Source organism: Mucor mucedo (genome assembly GCF_025094135.1).
Source record: "Mucor mucedo strain NRRL 3635 chromosome Unknown EV154scaffold_174, whole genome shotgun sequence".
Classification (NCBI taxonomy): Eukaryota; Fungi; Mucoromycota; class Mucoromycetes; order Mucorales; family Mucoraceae; genus Mucor; species Mucor mucedo.
In genome coordinates, this window is record NW_026252458.1 from 62,930 (window position 1) to 84,305 (window position 21,376).

The 21,376-nt window shown below is 34.7% G+C and overlaps 3 protein-coding genes across 3 annotated transcripts; all 3 read right to left on the reverse strand.

Annotated features, from left to right (window-relative positions):
• Nucleotides 1-1,069: 1,069 nt before the first annotated feature.
• On the reverse strand, nt 1,070-1,473 carry EV154DRAFT_578961 (uncharacterized protein; the record flags this gene model as incomplete). The annotated part of the gene is made up of 1 exon (XM_051606570.1): nt 1,070-1,473. The coding sequence occupies exon 1, from the start codon at nt 1,397-1,399 to the stop codon at nt 1,070-1,072; it is 330 nt and encodes a 109-aa protein (XP_051451744.1). The 5' UTR covers nt 1,400-1,473.
• Nucleotides 1,474-12,432: 10,959 nt separating this feature from the next.
• On the reverse strand, nt 12,433-14,741 carry EV154DRAFT_452340 (uncharacterized protein). The gene is made up of 6 exons (XM_051597265.1): nt 14,700-14,741; nt 14,384-14,622; nt 13,951-14,321; nt 13,234-13,869; nt 13,071-13,150; nt 12,433-13,017 (listed from the first exon to the last, which is right to left on the reverse strand). The coding sequence occupies exons 2-6, from the start codon at nt 14,491-14,493 to the stop codon at nt 12,676-12,678; spliced, it is 1,539 nt and encodes a 512-aa protein (XP_051451745.1). The 5' UTR covers nt 14,494-14,622; nt 14,700-14,741; the 3' UTR covers nt 12,433-12,675.
• Nucleotides 14,742-17,971: 3,230 nt separating this feature from the next.
• Nucleotides 17,972-19,004, reverse strand: EV154DRAFT_570057 (uncharacterized protein; the record flags this gene model as incomplete). Its single annotated transcript, XM_051606177.1, has 4 exons — nt 17,972-18,124; nt 18,202-18,390; nt 18,445-18,765; nt 18,819-19,004. The coding sequence occupies 4 exons, from the start codon at nt 19,002-19,004 to the stop codon at nt 17,972-17,974; spliced, it is 849 nt and encodes a 282-aa protein (XP_051451746.1).
• Nucleotides 19,005-21,376: the final 2,372 nt, after the last annotated feature.

The window sequence follows — 21,376 nt, forward strand, 5'->3', positions numbered from 1 at the left end:
GTCACACGGGTCTTACTCTTCTTCAACCCACCAGGTGGTCGCGAGAAAATGTTTCTTCTTGGTGGTTGATTGTATTACAATCCTATCTCGTCAAAGTTCATGATATCTACAAGAGGATAATCCGTCAATTCTTCCCGAAATGTTTAAAGCTGGTCTTGAATGCTTTGGGAACTGACATAAACAGAGACACATTCACCATGATTTGGTCTACATTTTAAACCGAGACGTTTGAAGACCTTGGAAAGGTATCCATCAGAAAAAGTAATATCATCAGTGACCTAGCACTTTGAACGAACGATGCGCTTGACGTAATCGATGATACAGGCATGGTTTACTGGATGCTGCAGTAATTCATATGATTAACGAATTTTTCCACTTCTTCGTAAAGTTGAGGATACTTGGGTAGCTTCAACCTGTTGCTATTATTGATAACAACAACGTTATAATACAACTGATCGGCGTTGTGGATGATTGGCACAGTTTGTTGTGAAAGAGGTTTTATTCAATCAAACTTTTTTTGTGCCCATTTTCCGAGCTCCATCTGATTGGTGTTTCCCATTTCAAACTGTTCTAAAATTTCAACTTTTTGGGAAATTGTAGGACGTAAACGTGTGTTGCTCATCTTGAATAAAATAAAGATATGCAAGGATTGACAAAGTGTATCCAAAGTTTTATTATATAAGGGCCCTCACAAGCAACAAAATTATTTTTTTAAAGGTCCCGATTAAGGACTTTATTATTTTTATTTTTTTTTTGTGAAAGGTTACTTCAGACTTCCAAAAGAAAGCTTTTTCCAAAATCAATGCCGTTGCTTTTTAATGACCCTTTTTGAACGATTAAAATATAAAGTTCACTCAAAATGCTAACCTATCTGTTATTATTTTTCAAGGACTCTATTGTTTCGATATTATACTTTTTATTTCTAGAGAAAACAAAATGAGCCTATCTCAAATTGTTACAGTAGTTGCTAAATCGCAATAAATTTAATTTGGACTTAATGATGATATGAATATGATTATGGAATCAGACATTTCTACACTTTACCGACAACAAAGTCTCCACTACAGTTTTATTGCATTCTCGATGTTGCCTGTTCCATCAGATCGTGAAACTCCCAGTGTTGAAGAGGTGCACTACCAGTAGAATTAGCATCGTCTCGTCTGGCTCTGAACGTATCACAGAGGCGAATCCACTTGTTATTCATCGCTGCAAAGTCCCTTCTACCGTTGATAGCGTCACTGGCATTAAAAGCATCTTCCGTTGCCTTGTTCAAATTCAGCTTTGCTTGAGGTGAGCGAATAACACCCACGTTTACAACGTAATCGGAAAACAACTCGATCAAAACGTTGGTGCTTGCTGAATCCCATATGACGATGGTAGTGTACTTTTGGAAAGGCATTTTGTTAAATAAAATTGGATAGTTAAGAATTGGTAAAGAAAAATGAAGAGGATCACAAACACAACTCTTTTATCAAAAAAAAAACAAAAACATTGTTGAGTTCAGTAGCCCAATTTGGGCTGATTTTTCATCTGATAGAAGGATTCTGGGGTCGTTGGATTTTAATCCTTTATTGGGATATTTCGAAAATTTTGGCACTGGAGAAAATTCGATGTTATTGTTAATCGCCTATATATATCCATTTAATTTTTTATTCATCTATTTGGCAAAATTGTAACCTTTCACAAAAAAAAAAAAAAAAAAAATAATAATAGAGTCCTAAATCGGGATCTTTAAAAAAATAATTTTGTTGCTTGTGAGGGCCCTAAGATATTCAAAAGTTAACAGCAGCTGGCTCCTGGTGACTGTTTTTTGAAGAATAATCACGATTTTTGATATTAGGGTATTTTCTATTTAAGGGTGAGATTTCCGAAATTTCTGGTCACCCTTAAATCGAGCGACTACCGTACTGACCCCGCTAACTATAGACCAATTTCACTCACTTCTGTTCTTCGAAAATTATTTGAAATGACTATAGTCTTGTGGTGATCTGCTATTTTGTTGCTACATTAAATAAATCCATATCTATGACATCAATACATTAAGAATGATTAAGGAATCAATTACCCAATATAGATAGTTAGTACTATCATATCACAAGGTTACAAGAACACAGTGACAAAGGCTTACTAAAGATATGGAAGTACAATGTGTCTAAGATGACAATAATTCCAAGTGTAACATATTTACAAAATAAGCAGTTAAAGGTAACAGGATACACACTGGTAAAATGATAACAACTTCAAAGATACACTAAAGATAGTGGTACAGCAGATAGTCTTTTTTATATAAATACTTGTTCATTTTATTTCATAATAAAGACAATCTTATAAACAGTCTCAAATTATTCATAAACTGCCTTATAATTTTACTTACCTCTAAACACAACAAGTCTCACATGTTACAGAACTATCTCCCGCTCTTGATCATGCCCAAGGTGGTTTTTCGTGAACAACGTAGTCCTCTTGACCAAGCTTTTTGTCTGCATGATCTTATGCATGATTACTTTAACAAGCATTATCATTTTTCTTCTGTTGCCTTTCTGGATATCAAACATGCTTACGATACGGTGGATCGTCGTGTAGTCTGGAATATCTTTGCTTCAAAATCCTCTTTTCCTGTTCCTCTGCTCAACGTGCTCATCCATATGTTTGATGATGTTTCTATCTCTGTATTTTTGGCCAACCGTAGATCAGATCCATGCACTCCCATTACTGGTTTGTTGTAAGGCTCTGTGCTTAGTCCTCATTTATACTCTCTATATATTTATTCCCTTCCTGGTGTGTTGCGTAGCGCTGCGTCTGATTCTACTCCTACTGTGTTAGGCCTCGACGATGATAAACCTGTAGCTATTAATTCTCTTCTCTTTGCTGATGATGTTCCCATTTTCGGAACAAAAAACGAAGTTGAAAAGATGCTGCAGATCGCTGGCGATCACTCTCTGAAACTTGGTTACAGATGGTCTCCTTGCAAAGGTGCCATTTTAAACGCTCCGTCTCCTCGCTCCTCTCTAACTCCTAGTTTTGCCTTTACTCTTTATGGTGAACACATTCTCACTGTTGATCAGTTCTGTCACCTGGGTATAGAATTTACTATAAAAGATTGAAATACTATTATAATTTGGGAGTCCCCAGTAGTGGTATTTAGATATGAGTTTTAAAGTTTGATAGTGCGCACCGAATCAGGTTTTGTAAAGGATGATTAGACCTTGATTGTAAGTATTATAGTTATGAGAATAAGAAGTACTTCAATGAAAATAAAAGGGTAATTGATATTTTTTCAAAGAAGAGGGAAAGTAAAGTTATTATTATAAGACTGTTTGAAGCACGTACATTTCTTTTAGATAGACGTTTACAATGCAGGATCTTAGATAATATGGAATGTCTCTTGTTACAGATGTTTTCTAATATTATGCTTAATAATGAAATTGAGCGGTGTTTACAGTGACAGGTTTAAATAGGTATGTTTCTTTTACAGACGTTTACACTATAAGATCACTAAAACAAAATGAACGTTTCCGTAAAGGATGTTTTCTGTTTGTTGATATTATAGATAGATTTTAAAGAGATTTTGTAGTGACTGGTTTAAATAGGTAAGTTTCTTATTACAGAGGTTTACGCTATAAGATCACTAGTATAACTGAACGTTTCCGTGAGGATGGCTTCTAGTTATAAACAAAAAAGAAAGAAAGAAAAGAAAGAAAAAAAGAAAATAAAAAAAGAATGAGCAAGATAGGCTCTTTGTAAGATAAAGTAAAATTGAGATGAAAGAAGTCTGAGAATTTATTTGTAGAAAAGTATGGGATATTTATATTATTATGAAGAGCTTGTGTCACCACATGTTTGAAATAGATAAGCGGTTATTGTTGTAACACGAGACCGCAGGATGGATCTTTACAATATCGGTGAAAGTATTGAAGCTCGACCCTCCAAAGTCAAAAACATCATGTCTCTGCTTACCTCTGTCGGTGTACACGGTAATGGTTTTTCTCTCCTGCTCTCTGCACGCCTATACAAAAGGTTCATTCGACCAAAAATTGAGTATTGGTTGGCTATTTCTTGTTTCACAGCCCGTGAAATGAGTAAATTAGACACCCTACAAAATTTATTTGTGTCAATTTTCGTAGGTAGTAAACTTACAACAGTTGCTAAGCACATCACTTGTCTCTCTAGTATGCTCCACCGCTATAACACCATGGTAACTAAATACGTGCTACGCTCTGCAAACCTTCCAGAAGATTCTCTCCTCATCCTCCTCCAAGAATCTCTCTTTCAAACAAGACTTGGCAACAAATTAGAAACCAACGCTCTTTATACCTCTCTCCCTGTTCCTATACCCACCTCTCCAATCCATCTCCGTAATCATTATTGTGATTATTGGCAGAATTTTTGTGACGATCAAAGAACCCATTACGCCACTACTGGCAAAAACGTCGTCCTTCGCGCTTGCCGCCCATCCACCTCTGTTCCTGATCCCATCCTCTACCTCCCTATGAATAATTACGCTCGTAGTTGTTTGGTAAGATGGCGTCTTGGTCGATTTACTGCCATGGAAACATACGAACGTCCTTATGCTGACTTTGGTCAAATCATAACTGGTGATCATTTTCTCACTTGTCGTGCTATTAGAGAGCTTTGGGGAGCCTAATTTCAATTCAATGTTTTCTCAAAAAAGGAAAAAACCTTGGTTTTCAGCTCCGATCTAGCACAAAGCCATTGATGGGAAACAGGGAGGAAGTAAATGCAAATAAATGTTACGCCTTTTTGTGTTATTTCGTTTCAGCGAATCATATTGGTTTATGTTAGTGATTTTTACGAAATTTCGTCATGATGATTTCCAATAAAGCTATTGCATTCTCTTATTTTTAAACGCTATCTTTTGTCTACTTTCAAAAATAATAAACCTATTTCATATATTTCAAATGACTAAAAACAACGACAGCTCGAATAACTTCCCACCTAAAAAACACTACGGAGAATAGACAGACCGAAGAGTTATTGCTCTTGTCGATGCCATGATTGCATGTCATCCATATGATAGAAAGAAGCTTGACATGTCAGAGGCAAAAAAAACCGTTACGAGAAACGTTAACGAAATAGATAGAAATGCAGTAACAATTTATAGTTGGAATACCTTTTTAATTGAAGATCAACAATTTGATCAAAGAAGTTACCAAAAAGCAATTACATGAAACTACGTATGGCACTGTAAGTAACGATTCTGAGACTTACCTAGAGCACAAGGCAATGGAATTGAAACTGAAAGTAAGCAACCAATTTAAACTATATAACATCATATGTCAATATGTTGCTTAGATGGAAGAGAGTAAGCAGTTGACAAGTAAGACGAAGGAGGCCGAAACCAATGCCGTTTTAAAGAAAAAAGAGACCAAGAAGCTTTGGTAGCAGCTTCAAAGAAGGGCAAACATGCTGTCGGTCAGCAAACCAACACGAAGCAGCTGGACGTTTCATCTCTTAAAAAAAATGAATGTGATGAGGAAGCGATTAAGGATAAACAGGCAGCTTGTGTAAATACCGTTCCTGGATTGAACAGAGGCATTAAACACTCAATTGAGAACCTGGAACAGGACAGGTTACAAGAAAAAGATGCCATAAAAAAATGGGTCTTAAAATCGATATAATTGAAGATGTCTGTCAGGAACGTGGCTAGGAATATATTATAGCAATAAGGCGAAGGATCGCCAGCTGTCTAACATTTCATAAGTTGCCGTGAAGGAGGGAGGGGATAATTTTATAAATTGAACGCAGAAAATTGTTTTCACATATTAAAAAAAAAAAAAAAAAAAAAAAAAAGTACTTAAATCAATTTACCGTGATTTAATGAGAATTGCAAAAAAGAAATGGAGACAATACTATGTAACTTTGTTTCGACTTTTCTTTCGTAATTTTTCTTGAGATCTAATCGAGGTTTAAGATCATCATTAAGAGTTGTTTGTTACTAAACGTTATGACTTGGTAGTCGATATTTATTATATATAATTTAAAAGTCATATTGTTGCTTGTGTTGATATTTATAGTGCTATGTATGTGGTTATTTATAGAATAATATTTGTACGACTCATGGGGTTTGATGCCTTTGCTCAGAGTATTCAATCATATCAACAGCGTCAAGGTTCACACCAAATTTTCATTTAATTCTGACAGGTAGATCTGCACCAAAGAAGTATAAATCATCAGCTTTTCTTACTCGGGACATTGCTACATACATTTGACCGTGGGAAGGCATGTTATCTAAGTGAATCGCAACAGAATCAATTGTAATACTCTGTGCTTTATGTATGGTAGTAGCAAACGCAGGGACTATTGGAAATTGTGACCTGACGTAGCTTGTGCCTGGAATCGATCTGGTAATTCGTTGAATCCAAATTGTTTGTTGACTGCCGTCGGCGTTGTGTTTTACAAGTAAGATATTTTCATCATCGACTTCTAAAATTTTTGCTAAAGTGCCATTTACCCAACCTTGAGAGACCCGCAAGTTTTGAAGGAGCATGACCGGCATGTCGACTTTCAGTAATAGTTCTTCAAGAAGTCTGGTTTCTTTTAAGGCTCTGACAGCTGATTTCCGATTGCCACCGTTGTAAATATCTATAGAAGTGATCGAGATCGAATCGCCTTCCAGGTTTTTAAACTCCTTGGTATTGGCTCTGTCTACGTTAACTCGCGTTGTGTATAGACGTAGGCAACTGGCTGGTATGTCACTTTTAAGGACCGTTCTAGAATTGATAAACTTAACCACTTCCTCATCGAAATTACATATGCGAACTTTGTTAAGAACATCAATAAGTATTTGATCAACTTGTCGAATCGGTGCGTGCAATGTAAATTTAGTAGAGTAGTTGTATAGCGGAGAATCCCAAATTAGGCCTTCGTCAATACGTACAGGTAGCAACTGAGCAACATCACCAAAAAAAAGTGTTTTAATACCTCCCATTGCTGTGGCTCTTTGTGTTGTTCTGATCAAAGCATCATTCATAATGTCCAAAAGCTTCTTACTAATCATTGAAAACTCATCCACCAACAACATTACTTTTGGGTAAAGCTTGACTATTTCATCCAACTTCACATAATTCGGTTCTTGAGACGAATATCCCATTCCGAAAAAGCGGTGAATAGTAATTCCGTTTACATTAAACGCAGCAACTCCAGTTGGAGCCATTTTGAATATCTATTTATTAAATAAAAATGTTAGAACTAAGGATTGAAAAAGAATTGTAAAAGTGTTTCACTACCTTATATCCTTCTAATTTATAATGTCTTTCAAACATCTTGAGCAAGTAAGACTTACCCGTACCAGCAGCACCTGACACAAATGAGACAGAGTTGTGAATCAGCTCAACATTTACTCGATCAAAAACGCTTTTTTGAGACTCATTAGCATTGTTATACATAATCCTGAGCTCGGCCTGTGTTACGTCTGCGCCTCTTTCAAAGTCATTCACATCGGTTAAGCTGTTGATATTATAAGAGCGATTAATAAGAATACCACCGTTATTTGGACCGAGTGACACCAAGTGTTCAAAGTAGTCTAAAAGAAATAATTGTATTAAATATTAATGTTTAAATACTGTAGCTATGTATAGAGTATTACCTCTGCACGATAAATGGGTACTTTTTTCTGCAATATATGTAGTTCCGAAAATGGGTTTGTTGAGGACAATTTGCTGGTAGTAGTATTTCTCGCCACTATTCTCTGATTGGTTAAACGTTCTCCAGAATGCCTGTTTTTTGCGCAAAACATATTTTGTCTTCTTCGAAAATATAAACAAGGGTAAAGATCCGGAATAAAACGAACGTTCAAAGAGACCGCCATTATAGTGACTGATGTCATTGCCTTCATACGGTGATTCACGATAGAAGCTATAAAACTGAGTGATTGTCAAGTCGGATCCACCATTGCGCTGTTCATATTTTTCTGTAACAAATGTATTAGACTTTGCTATAATAATATATGCTTCCTTAAATTAAAACGTACCAACATGAGTTCTTGTAAAAATCTTGTTGCTGTTGGGATTAATTTCTTTGATATCACGTCTTAGTAGTCTTCTCTCATCACCAGGTAAACTTGTATGTATAAAATTTACTGCTCTTGATGATTGATGCTTATGCCATCCCATTATATCGTATACTGCTTCAACAACACCAACAATTCTATTTTTGAAATGCTCCTTTTCGGTCTTATCATTCTTGATTTTATAACTGCCAGAGCTGCCTTTGTTGACAATCTCAAATATAGCTTCCGTTTCATTTTTTGCCATATATTTTGCGAGATATCTAACAGCTGCTTCACCTTTGTTATATTGTATATCCATATTAGCCCTCCAGACTCCTAGCAAGTAAGGATTATATCCATTGACTTTCATATCCTCCACACCTCTTTCATATATACATTCATCTTCTACAAATTCAGTCCTTGGTGCTGGTTGTTTAGGGTAACCGAAGCGGCATTTACCTGTAAGATGTAGTTTGCAATATCTATGAACTATCATTTAGATTCTTGTAAAAAAAAAAAAAAAAAAAAAAAAAATACTCACGCATCTTGACATTCATGAATTTGATGTTTGAGAACTAATCTATGCATTAAGGGATCATCATTAAAATCTTTGGAGTATAATTTGCAGGTAATGACATTTAAAGCAATTAATTCCTCGACAGTTTTTTTGGTCCAAAGAACACAATGGATATGAGGACTACCTCGATCTTGTATCTCCAGTACCCAGCTGTAATCGGATATGCCTCCAATAGTTTTAGCAAAGCTACCTAAAATATGCTTGTCAAAGAAACGAATCCATTTTCGGTGGAAATGGTTTGAAAAAAGAACAGGATCCTCCCATGGGTATTTGGTACCAGTAGCGGCAGAAAAATCTTCGCTAAAGTCGTTACAACTAAAGGTAAGAAAAAGCTGAGGAGAACCGAGATTTTGGAAAACAGTTGACAGATTTAAATAATTTCTTCTCTTATAGGCAAAAGATGAACGGACAATGTATGGTACGTTGGATACAATATTTTTGTTGTACGTATTGGTGTGGGGATCAATAATGTCGCGCTGGGTGAGGTTGTTTCTTCCTTTTGTACTTACAACCAATCGATTGGATGTTGCTATATTGTTCCTTTCAATACAGTCTAAAAGAAAAAAAATAAAAGCTTGGTCTTGGGCAAAACGACGGTCTGCCATAAGTAGTCTCAATCTGGTGTATCCCTTCAGTGTCTCTTTGTATAAAGTAGCTTTTGCAATTCCACCATGATTTTCTTCAGTAGCAGTATTTTCTGGAGTTGGGGTTGACATGGAATAATGCCCTTGACATTTCGGATACAAATGAGGGAACATCAAAGCAAGTAAACTTTCGGTCGATAGCCTAATGTAAGATCCAGTTGATCCATCTTTCCCTATAATCAAGTCCGAAAACTCAACGCCAGCAGCTTCTGGACTGATATTATTTTCTGCAAATAAGCAATTGTCCGGCCATTGGATCTGCCCATCAACCTTTTTGATACCAATAAACTTTGAGCTTTCTTTTATGTGGTAGTTTACAAGAGAAAACATCAAGGGTGGAAGTTCATATCTTCGTAAAAGAGGGTGAACATTTTTTAAGGCTTCATAGGCTGCAATAACCTTTTTTTTGTCAATTATTCGAGGATCACCACGCTTATAGTATAGACCAAGAGTGCTACCATACGCCATTTCGGCAAATTCAAAGTTATGCTTAATATTGACTGCACCAGAAAGTTCGTAGTGACCTATATAGCCTGTTTGATTGTTGGATTTGCGAGTAATTTGCGTCATCAGCTTTATGGGAGAGATTGCACACCTTTCACGGTAGTTGAGACCTTTGGTTTCCTTCAGAACCTCGCCTGTAAGTCAAATTGTTATTTAGTATCTTTAGTCATATTTTGAATTGTTCATTGTTATACACATACCAGGATAAACATATATAGGAAATTCATTTTCTCTCATCATGAGATGATCTTTGCATACCATGTATTTGGTAACTCCTGAATTATCAACCTGGGTGAAGGGAGTGATATTCCATTGGGAGCAATTGACAAAATTAATATTTTCAATTTTACGATAGCCAACTTCTTCAACGTAAAGTTTTCGTAAGCAAACGCAGCATACACCATCAGGTTTTTGAGCAGAAAACGCTTGAAAATCGAGAATTTGGTTTCTTTCAGCACGTGAAAATGACATTAGTGAGTTATCTTGAACACGGAATCTAGACATGAAGTCTCTCATATTTGAACTAGTTGACATTTTAAAGTTTGACAAGGATTTAAAAAAATAAATGAAGTATAATTATTAAGCTGCTTCATAGCAAATTTACTGTTATTTATATTTTCTAGCTTTTTGCCAAGACAATAACATTGTGTTTTTTTGGTCAGCAAACATTTGAAAACCATTATCTTTAAAAAAAGTATCGTGTTTATTGAGAGAGAAAAAAAATTAATGATCCATGTTGGTGTGAGCAGTGGCAAATAACGCAGCGTCGAAAGGAATAGAATCGTCAACTAAACTTAACAACAATAGATGTTCAGACAAGATGTCCGTGAGCTGAACATTAGGATTGGGAATTTTGATAGAAACTTTTTTTCCTGTTCTAGTACTGTTAGAGTTTTTTTTTAGTCGCTTAACCATGGTTTCTTGAACTGCAATTGGGTTGAACATAGGTAACAACAGTTTCATTTCAACTTTGATGTTTTGTCAGTACATTTTTTTTGGCAGCGTAAATACATCGTAATCAATAAAAAGCTTACCCAAATCTTCGAACAGGTCTTCCAGATTGTCACTAAACATCTCTCTCAAAAATCCTTTTTTCCTTCTGTTAGAAGATTGTTGTCCCAGTTGTCCCAGACATACTTCAAGACCACATATTTGCATTTCTGGTATTCCACAGACAAAGGAAAAATTTCTTCTGATACTGGTGTGCATCCTGCGGAGAAACCAGCGCCTAAAAAGTGACCATTGTGATCTACTTCTCGAATTGGTGCAATTGAAGTTACACCAATTCTGATAGACGCAAAGGCTTTGTTTGAATCGTCAAACGTGTATGCGGAGACATTAAGATTACCTAATTAGTAAATCGCTATGAGAAAAACTATATTTCAGATGATTTTAAAATATATGTTACCAGTTATCTTGTGAGAAGTTCCCTCCTTAAAAAACCTTAAGAAGTAGAACATTAGCGGGTAATTTGCCCCAGAAACAAAAAACGTGAGTCTCAAACTCGAGTCCACACCTTTCGCCTCCAAAGAGATTGACTGGGCACTTAGTACTTTGATTTTTGGGGTTTTTTGTGTAACGACAACTCTGTCGCAAAAAGCTGTAACCATTGTTTTTTAATATTATTAATTAATTGAATGAAAACTACGAAGTTGACAAAGAATCCGTTTTTATAGCAAAGTTAGCTCTCATTTTATTTTTCACATGGTGCTATTTAGCCAGCAAGGCCACACAAAAAACATAGCATGATGCGAAAAACTGATAGCTTCCGGGCGAAACTCGTTTGTTAAGGAATGTATTGTACTTTATTAGTATTATGTGTGTTTTACATATTAAGGTTTGAGTGCTTTATCGTCATGAGTTATTTGCGTATTCCGGATTAAGAGTTCAATTTACTGTTATGCACGCTTCGATTTTCAGTTATTATAGTCTGCATTCACTTTTTTTAGAGTCTTGCTAACTTTTTCGGAAGTTGTAGTAAGTTGTATTCATTTTATTCGAAGCTGTATTCACTTTATTTGAAGTTGTATTCACTTAATTTGAAGTTGTATTCACTTTATTTGAAGTTGTGTTCGCTTGATTTGATGTTGTATTCATTTGATTTTGCACCCACTCCTCTACTTTTTCTCATTGTATTACTGGACTCAACCGTTTTGAATGGTTTTTTTATATATGCTAAATGTTGCCTGTTAAATTTCTTAGCAAAAAACCTTTCGTTTGATTGTCTACGTCAATAAAAGGTTATGGATTGTCATATGGAGTTATGCTACGATAGTGTTACTTGTAATATTTTGTTATTTATTATTTATTCCTGTAGTGTCTGATGTTATTTTTTTATTTAACGATAATGAAAATAACGAAATATTGCTGTACGAATTAGTTGCCCCATAAATTTAAAATAAGTCGTATCAACAATTTATTCACCGCCTTTCTGCTTATTTTCTTTCGTAAGATCCTATTTGCATCTTAATGACTGGTTTATGTGTAGCTAGGTGGTCGAAATTACATCCAAATTTTATACTAAGTAAAAAGAATACGGGTGTTTGTGTAAATATTATGTAGCACCATCGGAATAGACATAAAAATACATGTGTAGTCCATGCAAAAAGAAAAAGACAAAGAAAAAAAAAACCTCTGATGCTTCACATGCCAAAATGCTGTGGCCTAAAAAATATGATCTGTGTTAACAAGTTATTTTTAAAGTGCATTAAGGGTTGGTAACCAAGACCAAAAGTAATTTATTGTATAATATTGTAGGCACTATTGAGCTGTATTACGCAAATTAAATAAGATATCTATGGTTTTGAATACCACTTTAAAATAATTGGCTCAAGTTTCAATCATTGAATTTAGCAACGCCATTTATAAATAAATTATTCATAAGTAATGTATGCATCTTTTACATAAACAAAAATGGGGGGGTGGGGGATTGCAAAGACATATTAGATTTTAAAAATATACTGTTCCATAGAGCCATAACTCTTTTTTGTACTATCATTTTTTTTACCACCCTCTTTCTTTTTCCCTTTTGAACTGTCTTTAAGTCTACTGCTACTAGTTGCAGAATTTTTGCCTTTGTTTCTTATTTTGTTTTTAGGCATTTCAGCAGAGAAGTCCGAATCTGATGTAACTTTATCAAACTCGTCTGACTGACCATCGTCGTAGGACACAACTTCATTGTTTGGAGGCGTATGAATATTACTAGTTTTTGATGACTCGGGATCGCAAGATGTTTGGATTTTTTCATTATTGCCAGACGAAATAAATCTTTTTCTTTTACCATACTAAATAATTCGTTAGAAAAATTGATATGCACCCATACTTAATACCGAGTTACTTTTGTTTTTGTGTTCTCGAAGGAAGCAGGAGATAACTGACGTTCCTGAATTTCAGGAGTTTCTGACGCAGCATAATCATCTAAACAGTAGGGGAAAAAATATCGAATTGTTTAGTGATACACATATGGGTTATCACGTTTGTGCTACTATAATAAGCCATACTCGTTTTTTCTTGAGCTATTACTTGCTTTTTTGGTCTTGATTTATCATTTTTTGGTCCTAATGTTTTAAAAAATTTGGAAGATGGCATGGTACTTCTTGAATTTGCAATATATATATTTAGATTTTGTTGGGCAGTGTTATTACTGCCAAAGCGAAAAGGTGGTGTCACCGATGAGCCTTTGCTTTTTTCGGAAGAAGAGCTGTATTGACTGCTACTTCGAAGATGAGATTTTTTTAATGCAGCAACTATACTAAGAGTGTTACTACTAGGTGATGAAGATTGTGTAGTCCGACTGGATTCAGAAGTATCCGAAGCTATGATAACCGTTTTCGGTGTAACATTGGGTTCCTGTTCCTGAGAAGAGACATCATACCTCTCATTAATTTCACGAGATGTGGTAGATTCTCCATTACCTTGTGATGATAAATTATCATACTGATCTCTCTCTTCGTCACTACTCTCAACATTTTCAGTTTCTATGCTGTCTTGGGTGCTATCTAGTCTATCTTCATCTTCATTTTCTGTGTGTGAAACCATATCAGATTTACTTTCGATTTCGTCGTTATCAGAATGAAGAAAGTTTTGGTTATGTTGCATGTTAGCATCTTCAGGAATTTCTGTGTCACTTTCCTGATCTAAAAATAGTACCAGGTCAGAAAAAGTGGGATTAAAATGTACGATTTCAAGTTATAGACAATAATCTTTTATCAATATACCTTCTGTTGCATGAAATTCGGGAGGTCCAAATGTTTGATTAAGAGAGAGACTGACCATATAGTACCCATTTTTTATGCCTTCTTCAAAATGATTTGGAGATACGTCAGGATGCACCATTCTTTTCATGTGTTCAGGAATTAAAGGAACACAAGGCAAAATAAATGCGGATAAGCATTTGAGATGAAATTTTTCTTCAAAAATGGTTCCCAAAAACGAAGTGCCAAGCGCTTGTTGTTCCATTTCACCATTTACCACCATCATCAAAGGCTCTTTTTTACATAAAAATGCTTCAATGTCAGCTCCTGGAAAAAACTCTTGTACACATTTTTCAAGTAAGACTATTGTAGTGATGACTTTGACGCTGAATTTACTTTTTTTTTGTATTGGGCTTTTAGCGGCATATTTAAAGTTGTAGGTTTAAAATATACTTACGCAGAGGAGGCTTCATACAATTGAATAAACACCTCGTCGTTATCTTCGTCACATACTACAGTGTGTGGAAAACAGACTCCAAAAAATGTGGAAACGATGGACTGAACCATATATGCTATAATAAAATATAATAAAAAAAAATTAGGCAAAAGCAAGTAAAAGTATGATCTGATACTTTTATAATAATATTAGTCAAATTGGATCCACCAATAAATTTGAACCTGCCTAAAGAGTATCAACTAAATACATCTTAACTTAGACAGAAATTTATTTCCACATGATGGTATATAACAACTGCAAAAGTACGGTAACTTACTAGAAGAATATAACTATGGGACGTCATACTGCCAAAAATTACAAATAAATTCAAAAACCATTTCTCGGGTTGAGTATTCTTCAAACAGAACTTTGGGAGTACAAATTGTTTTTTTTTGATGTTTTACGAAGTCAACATACCTTTATTTTTTATTTCTTTGATCTCCCAGTTATTTTTTCTCATTTATTAAAGTTATATGTTACAATTAATATAGTTTGACGACGCAATTGATGAAAACTCCTCTATCAACTACAAATACGCACATAAATGATGAAATATTTCTTTAACCTATTTTTCGGCAATCTTCCACATTTGTAAACAGAGGTCAAAATGGCGAGACATTTTTAGTATTTTTAAAATGATGACAGAATGTGATCATTACGATTATATCAGGACTGATTCTTTTCAGTGTAATTTGCATTTGGAGTTAATTTGATTAGTCACGCTTTACCACAATATAAATTGAATAACCAATGTTAGCAGATGTCAATATTATCATTTGTCTACCTTATTAAAGACTGGTATTATTTGTAATCAATGTTATTAAAGGTCAATGTTTTTAATATTACTATTCTAACAAGACATTTCATCAGAAGCCAATATTTTGAGGGCTTAATTAATGTTTTCAGTGGCCAATGCAAAAAGAGAAAACCTTTTCTTAGACAGACCCATAAGAAATAACATCGCTTTGTAAACTTAAGACCAGTTAAAGAGTTATACTGTTGGGTCCCTAATTTAACCAATAATATGTATTTAACTTGTGTTAATAGTATACGTACGTATAGTTTTGAGTCACAAAAAGGCTGTACGTTTTTACAATCTATTCAGAGAAGGTAATACTTATTTTATTCTACTTCAAGTCGCACTATTAACTTTATGTTTATGAATGTGCAACAATTTATACTACATAAGAGGTGGCATTGTTAACACGTGACGAATTGAATTAAAAAGAATACTTCGTCCACAGCCCAAAAAATGTAATCTGGATAACTCGAGTCAAAAAATATAAACATACGTTCATTAAAACTTTAATTTAGATACAAAATTCAAAATCTTCCAACATATTAGTACCAATGCTTAAGTTTCTTTCGACACATATGCCTTGCAACAATGTAAGCTCATAGCTCAGAATGTAACTTTGAAAGTAATCAAGAGCTAAAAAAAATCTGCCATACAGCTTAGGCTTGACGTGTTCTTACAAGCTGTAGTAACTTATAATAGTTATTGTGGTAACAAATTAAGATAATGGATGCAGTGTACAAATAATTAACACCTTCGTAGATTGCTCCTAGAAACTATTTTCTAGGACATTTAGCGTAATTAAACACACAAATAATATATAATGTTGACACTCATTCAAACAACTGGTGTTTTGAAAGTTATTCTGTTATTAACTGGAAATAAATGAAGAGTATTTGAATTGCGCGTTGGGCATAGCATTGATTTATTTTATAAACCAATGTTTGTCTTCTTTTTTTTTTCTTTTTTTTTTGTTTGCCACCCGAGGTATTTGATTGAGTTCTTAAAATGAAGCATTTTCTGATGGTTGTTTTTGTCTGCTATATTTATAAAAGCTTATTCTGTTAGTGATCATGGAAGACAATCATTATCTGCTGCTCTATTGAGTTTGTCTTTTTATAATTTGTAAAGTGGATTCGCCTTAACAGGCGCACTTTTCCAAATGTATGGCGCTTTCATAAAATCTTATGTTTATTTTAAAAATAATGCAGCAGTGCGCCAAATGCAGTTACACATTTTAATATATATATATACATAATGCGATCAGATTTTATGTTTTTAAAAATGTAAAACCGCGAACACAGAACACATATCTGATTGCTTAATATTGGTATAAGTAGTTCTCACTTTAGTCGAAAATATTGCTCAAATTAGAGTTTCCGGAACAAAAATAGTTCAAATAGCTGGAAATACAGTATATTTTTTATGATACGTTTCTTTCCTTTTTTTTTTCATAATAGTCACTTCAGCTGTAAATACAGCAATAAACTGAAACATTCAATCAAACAACCGGCACAAAAAATATTGTCACACCAACATTTTTATAATGTGCAAATAATTTACAGTACATTTTTTCCTTATTTTTCGCTTTTACAACTTACTGCTCGGGACGTATTTTTATAACCTCCTCAACAGATGTCAAAAAAACCAAAAAAAAAAAAAAAAAAAAGAAGTCCGGATACCAGTGATTTATAACGTGTCTAATATTTTTTATCAATGTGAAAATTATTCGATACACAAATTTCCATATATGTCGAGTTAACGAGTACATTTTTGATCGTTGTATTGAGCTGAAACTTTGTATATATCCTTCTTACAACATCAACAATATGAGGTTAAAGTTTCAAATTATTTGAGTAAAAACTCTGAGATACATAGCGAAATATCGAAATCTACTCGCTGTATATAGAAGGTATACAGATAACCATATATGTCGAGTAAAATTTGACCCCTTGAAATTAAGCTCATATTAAGTACCGTTGCGTATCATGATGTTAACATATTGTGGTTTCAATTTCAGTTGATTTATATAAGAATTGATTGTTTTATTTCAATTTTTTGTTTTTTTATAAAAATTGCTCGACATAGATGGAAGGTATACAATGCCCAAATATGTTTTGTATCCCCCCAGAAGGTATCACAACTCTAAATAAGGCGATTTTCCAAGCAGGGAGGCTGACCACAACTTATTAAATGTTAATATCAGAAGATACCTACTAGTTATACAAGACAAAGGGAGAGTGGTTTATAAAGTATGTAATAATAATAATAGATTATACAGGGAAGGGGAGGGATACAAGAGATACAAGATAATCGACATCAAACGGGGAAAGCGATGGAAAGGGGGAGTATTTGTATCTTTTTAGATAACATGGGTTTGCATTTAAGAATGTCTTGGCTTACTTAATTAGTCTTAGTGTTGGTTTCAGCTTACGTGGCCGAAACCCATGAGTCATGATTACTAATTGCTTGGCGTCGAAGATACTTGGAAACGAGTCATGATTACTTATCTCTTGGAAGCGGAGGTTCATTGCGTGGATAGTCTTGGAAGGTCCTGGAAGGTTCTGGACACTGGGGTTGTTGAATCTCAGCATGAGATTCCAGAACATTCCAATAGTCGGGGATTCGTGGTCAGGGGCAAAGTGCAAAGTACGTGGTTCATGACAGTGAGAGAGTATTTTTTAAGGTGTCGTTGATATAACATATTTTAACACGATACATTTAGAAAAAGAAGAAAAAGAATGATTTATTAATCAAATGCCATCTCGGACGCCCCAACTTGGCAAGCGGCGAATTTGTTCAAAACGAACAGACAATGATGGTACCTGTCTGATTCTACGAGGTAATGGTCTTTCAACATTTCTCTGCCCAGAAGGAGAATCCAACTCATCAAAAATTTCGTTCAGCTATTGTATCATAACCCAAAGGTACGTTAGAACATTATGCTTTTTTTTTATTTAATACTCATTCTTTTTATTTTTACCTGATCGGATCTCCAACTGGGACGAAGGCTGGTGTAAGAAAGGGCTTGACCTTGATCATTGACTTGATCATCCTCATCCTCGGACATGTAGCCTTTTACAAGAAAAGTCCTGCAACTTTCTTTGGGATGAAACTTTTGAACAATGTCTGCCTCATACTTCAAAAAGTTGTCCTTTCTTCTTTTGAATTTCTGTAAAAAGGTAAAATTAGATTTACAATAATGTCAATTAAATATTGTACTTACGGCAGTCAGTCTTGCAGCTTGATTTTTCTTACGTGCAAGCTCTCCAAGTTCTTCTACACTGTGAGTGCGTCTCTTGCGGTCCGCAAGCTTCAACCCCTCGAAGTTTCTTCTGATTCTCGTCTTGACAAGTTTTGTTTTCGTCAAGGTCATCTTGTGAAGAGGACTAGCAGAATTAAAGGCTTCTGCCTCCTTCAGTCTAAACCGCTCAAGGATGTACTGAAACATAGGGAGATTAATCCCCTTCATCACAGTGGTTGTGAAATCCCAGCCGTGAAGGCCCTTTTCAGTAATGCAGTCTTGATAATACTGACGAATTAAGGCCTACACGTAACAAAATTAACGACCATTTTTTTTATCACGTTAGATTTACTTACGCATTGTTCAGGGTCATTACCAGTTTTGGTGACATTACTTACAGCGGCAACCGTAGGATTCTCCAGAGCATAAATTCGAGTTTTCAGCCCTGAAATTTCTTGGGCGACAGTATCCGCTCTTGGGCCTCTACGAGCAGAAAAAGAAGCAGTTGCAACGTAGACAGATGAGCTTGTTGAGGGTTCCATTGATTTGTTTAAATAAAAAAAGGTGAAGGGTATTTTATTTTATTTTCGTTTTTCTTTTAAATGAATAAATGGATATTGTGATCAGTGTATCACTGTCAAAAAAAAAGTGATTTTTGACACTTGGGGTTGCCTTAATAAGCCTGATCATAACAATCTATAAACCCAATTTTTTTTTTTATTCTCATTCTTATCCAGGAGGTTTTTTTTTTTTTTCCTTTTTCCTTTTTCCTTTTTCCTTTTTTTCTTAACACTTTTTTTCGCAATGGTTTGCAGTAACTAGTAAGTTTTTAACTCTTCCTTATTATTATTGTAAGCAACATTGCTCAATTATAGCTTCTAATTACAAAGAACCACTCCACCACACAAGTCCATGTTATTGTTGTAAGGTATTTGGTATGAAATTTAAAATAAGGAATAAAAAGAAGAATAACAGATGTATTTATAGTGAGCACCAGACTGTGAAAGTAGTCAACTTATTTAGAAATAATAATAAAAGTTATAGCTTTGGATAACTTTAGCGACGAAATCAGTTCAATGCAGATTTCGAAGGAGTAGTAATATACAACTGAATCTTTAATTTGATGATTTAAGTAGGAAGTTATGTTCAAGTATAATTAAGATCTTATTAAATTCAATAACTAAAAATAAGCTAATCCACACTGTCCAATGACGTTTTTTAATAAATCGCCCAATTGGGTTCTGGTATAGTGACTTGATTACAGATATTGCGTTATGACCTCGAGAAATTGCAGTAGCATTTAACGCCATAACTCTTGATTCTAGTAGACTGTACTATAAATCAACCGCTAGCTCTTTGAACTTGTTATCAAGAATTAAAATTTCTCGGAAATGAAGTTGATATATGTATACATGGTAATAATTTATTGTTTATGGGATATTTAATATAAGAGATAGTTATAGTTTTTGATAATTGTTTAGTTAGTTTGATCACTTGTCTTTGTCTTTTTTCGAATAATTTCGATAGCATCTGCTTCGCAACCATATTTTCTTTTAATGGCTAAAGGTAAGTCAGCGCCAAAAAAGAACAGATCTTCGGATTTTCTTACTCGAGACATAGCAACATACATTTGACCATGGGTTAGCATATTGTCAAGATGTATGCCAACGCAATCAATAGTGGCACTTTGCGATTTGTGGATTGTCGATGCAAAAGCGGGAACTATCGGAAATTGCGATCTTGTGTAGCTTGTTCCTGGTACATTTCTGATGATACGCTGAATCCAGTAAATTCTGTCTTCAACATTCCCATTTACATTTGTGATCGATTTTCTGAGACAAATGTTTTCATCTTCAACGTACTCAATCTGAGCGATAGTTCCATTGACCCAACCTTCGGCAGTATTTAGGTTTTGAATTAACATAATCGGCATATTGACTTTAATATACAAGGATTGCAAGAGTCTTGTTTCTTTTAAGGCACGAGCTGCTGTTCCTTTTGTGCCAGTATAGGTGTCGTGAGATTGAATAACGTAACCGTCACCTGGGAAATTCTCGTAATCTTTTTCGTTGGCTAATCTCACTCTTTTTCTGGTGGTATACAGTCGGAGGCAAGAATCGGGTAACTCGGACTTATGCACAGTTCTTTCGTTCAGGAATTCAATTACAGACTGATCAAAATTGTAAAGTCGAACTTTATCCAAGATATCAATAAATCGTCTTTCTTTCTGTCGGATTGGTTCTGTCAGGTTGTATCTATTGACTGAATTATATATTTGACAATCCCACATTGCACCTTCATTTTTTTGTACGGGTAAAAGTTGTGCAATATCACCAAAAAAGATTGTTTTGACACCTCCCATTATGGACGATCTCTGCGTTGATTTAATTAATGCTTCATTTATCGATTCCAGTAGTTTCGAGCTGATCATTGAGTATTCATCGATTAACAAAATAAGTTTGGGATACAACTTTACACATTCATCCAGAGTCTGATAATTTGGAACTAGGGAGCGATTTGCCATACCAAAAAAACGATGTAATGTTTGACCCCCAATGTTATGAGCTGCCACTCCGGTAGGAGCAAGTTTAAAAACCTGTGCAAATATGTCAGTATGTTATTTTATTTTGTTAAATGTGTTTATTTACCTTGTAGCCTTTGATTCTATAATACCGTTCTAGCATACGGAGGATATATGACTTGCCAGTTCCTGCAGCACCTGAAACAAATGAGGCTGAATTGGTCTTCATCTCTCTTATAAGTTGGCGATAAATACTTTTCTGATCTTCCTGAGCAGTTGACATCATAACCTTAAGTTCGTCCTTGCAGACTGTCATTCCCCTTTCGATATCAGCAACATCATTTAAAGTTTGGATGTTGACTTCTCTATATACAGGAATACCACCCTCGCTAA

Excerpts from the sequence above, each read along its gene's own strand:
- EV154DRAFT_452340 (XM_051597265.1), bottom strand. The coding sequence starts at position 14,493 with ATGGTTCAGTCCATCGTTTCCACATTTTTTGGAGTCTGTTTTCCACAC. Across the intron at positions 13,151-13,233 it reads AATAGCTCAAGAAAAAACGA|ATGATTATGCTGCGTCAGAA; the intron begins GTATGGCTTATT and ends CCTACTGTTTAG. Across the intron at positions 13,018-13,070 it reads TCGAGAACACAAAAACAAAA|TATGGTAAAAGAAAAAGATT; the intron begins GTAACTCGGTAT and ends CGAATTATTTAG.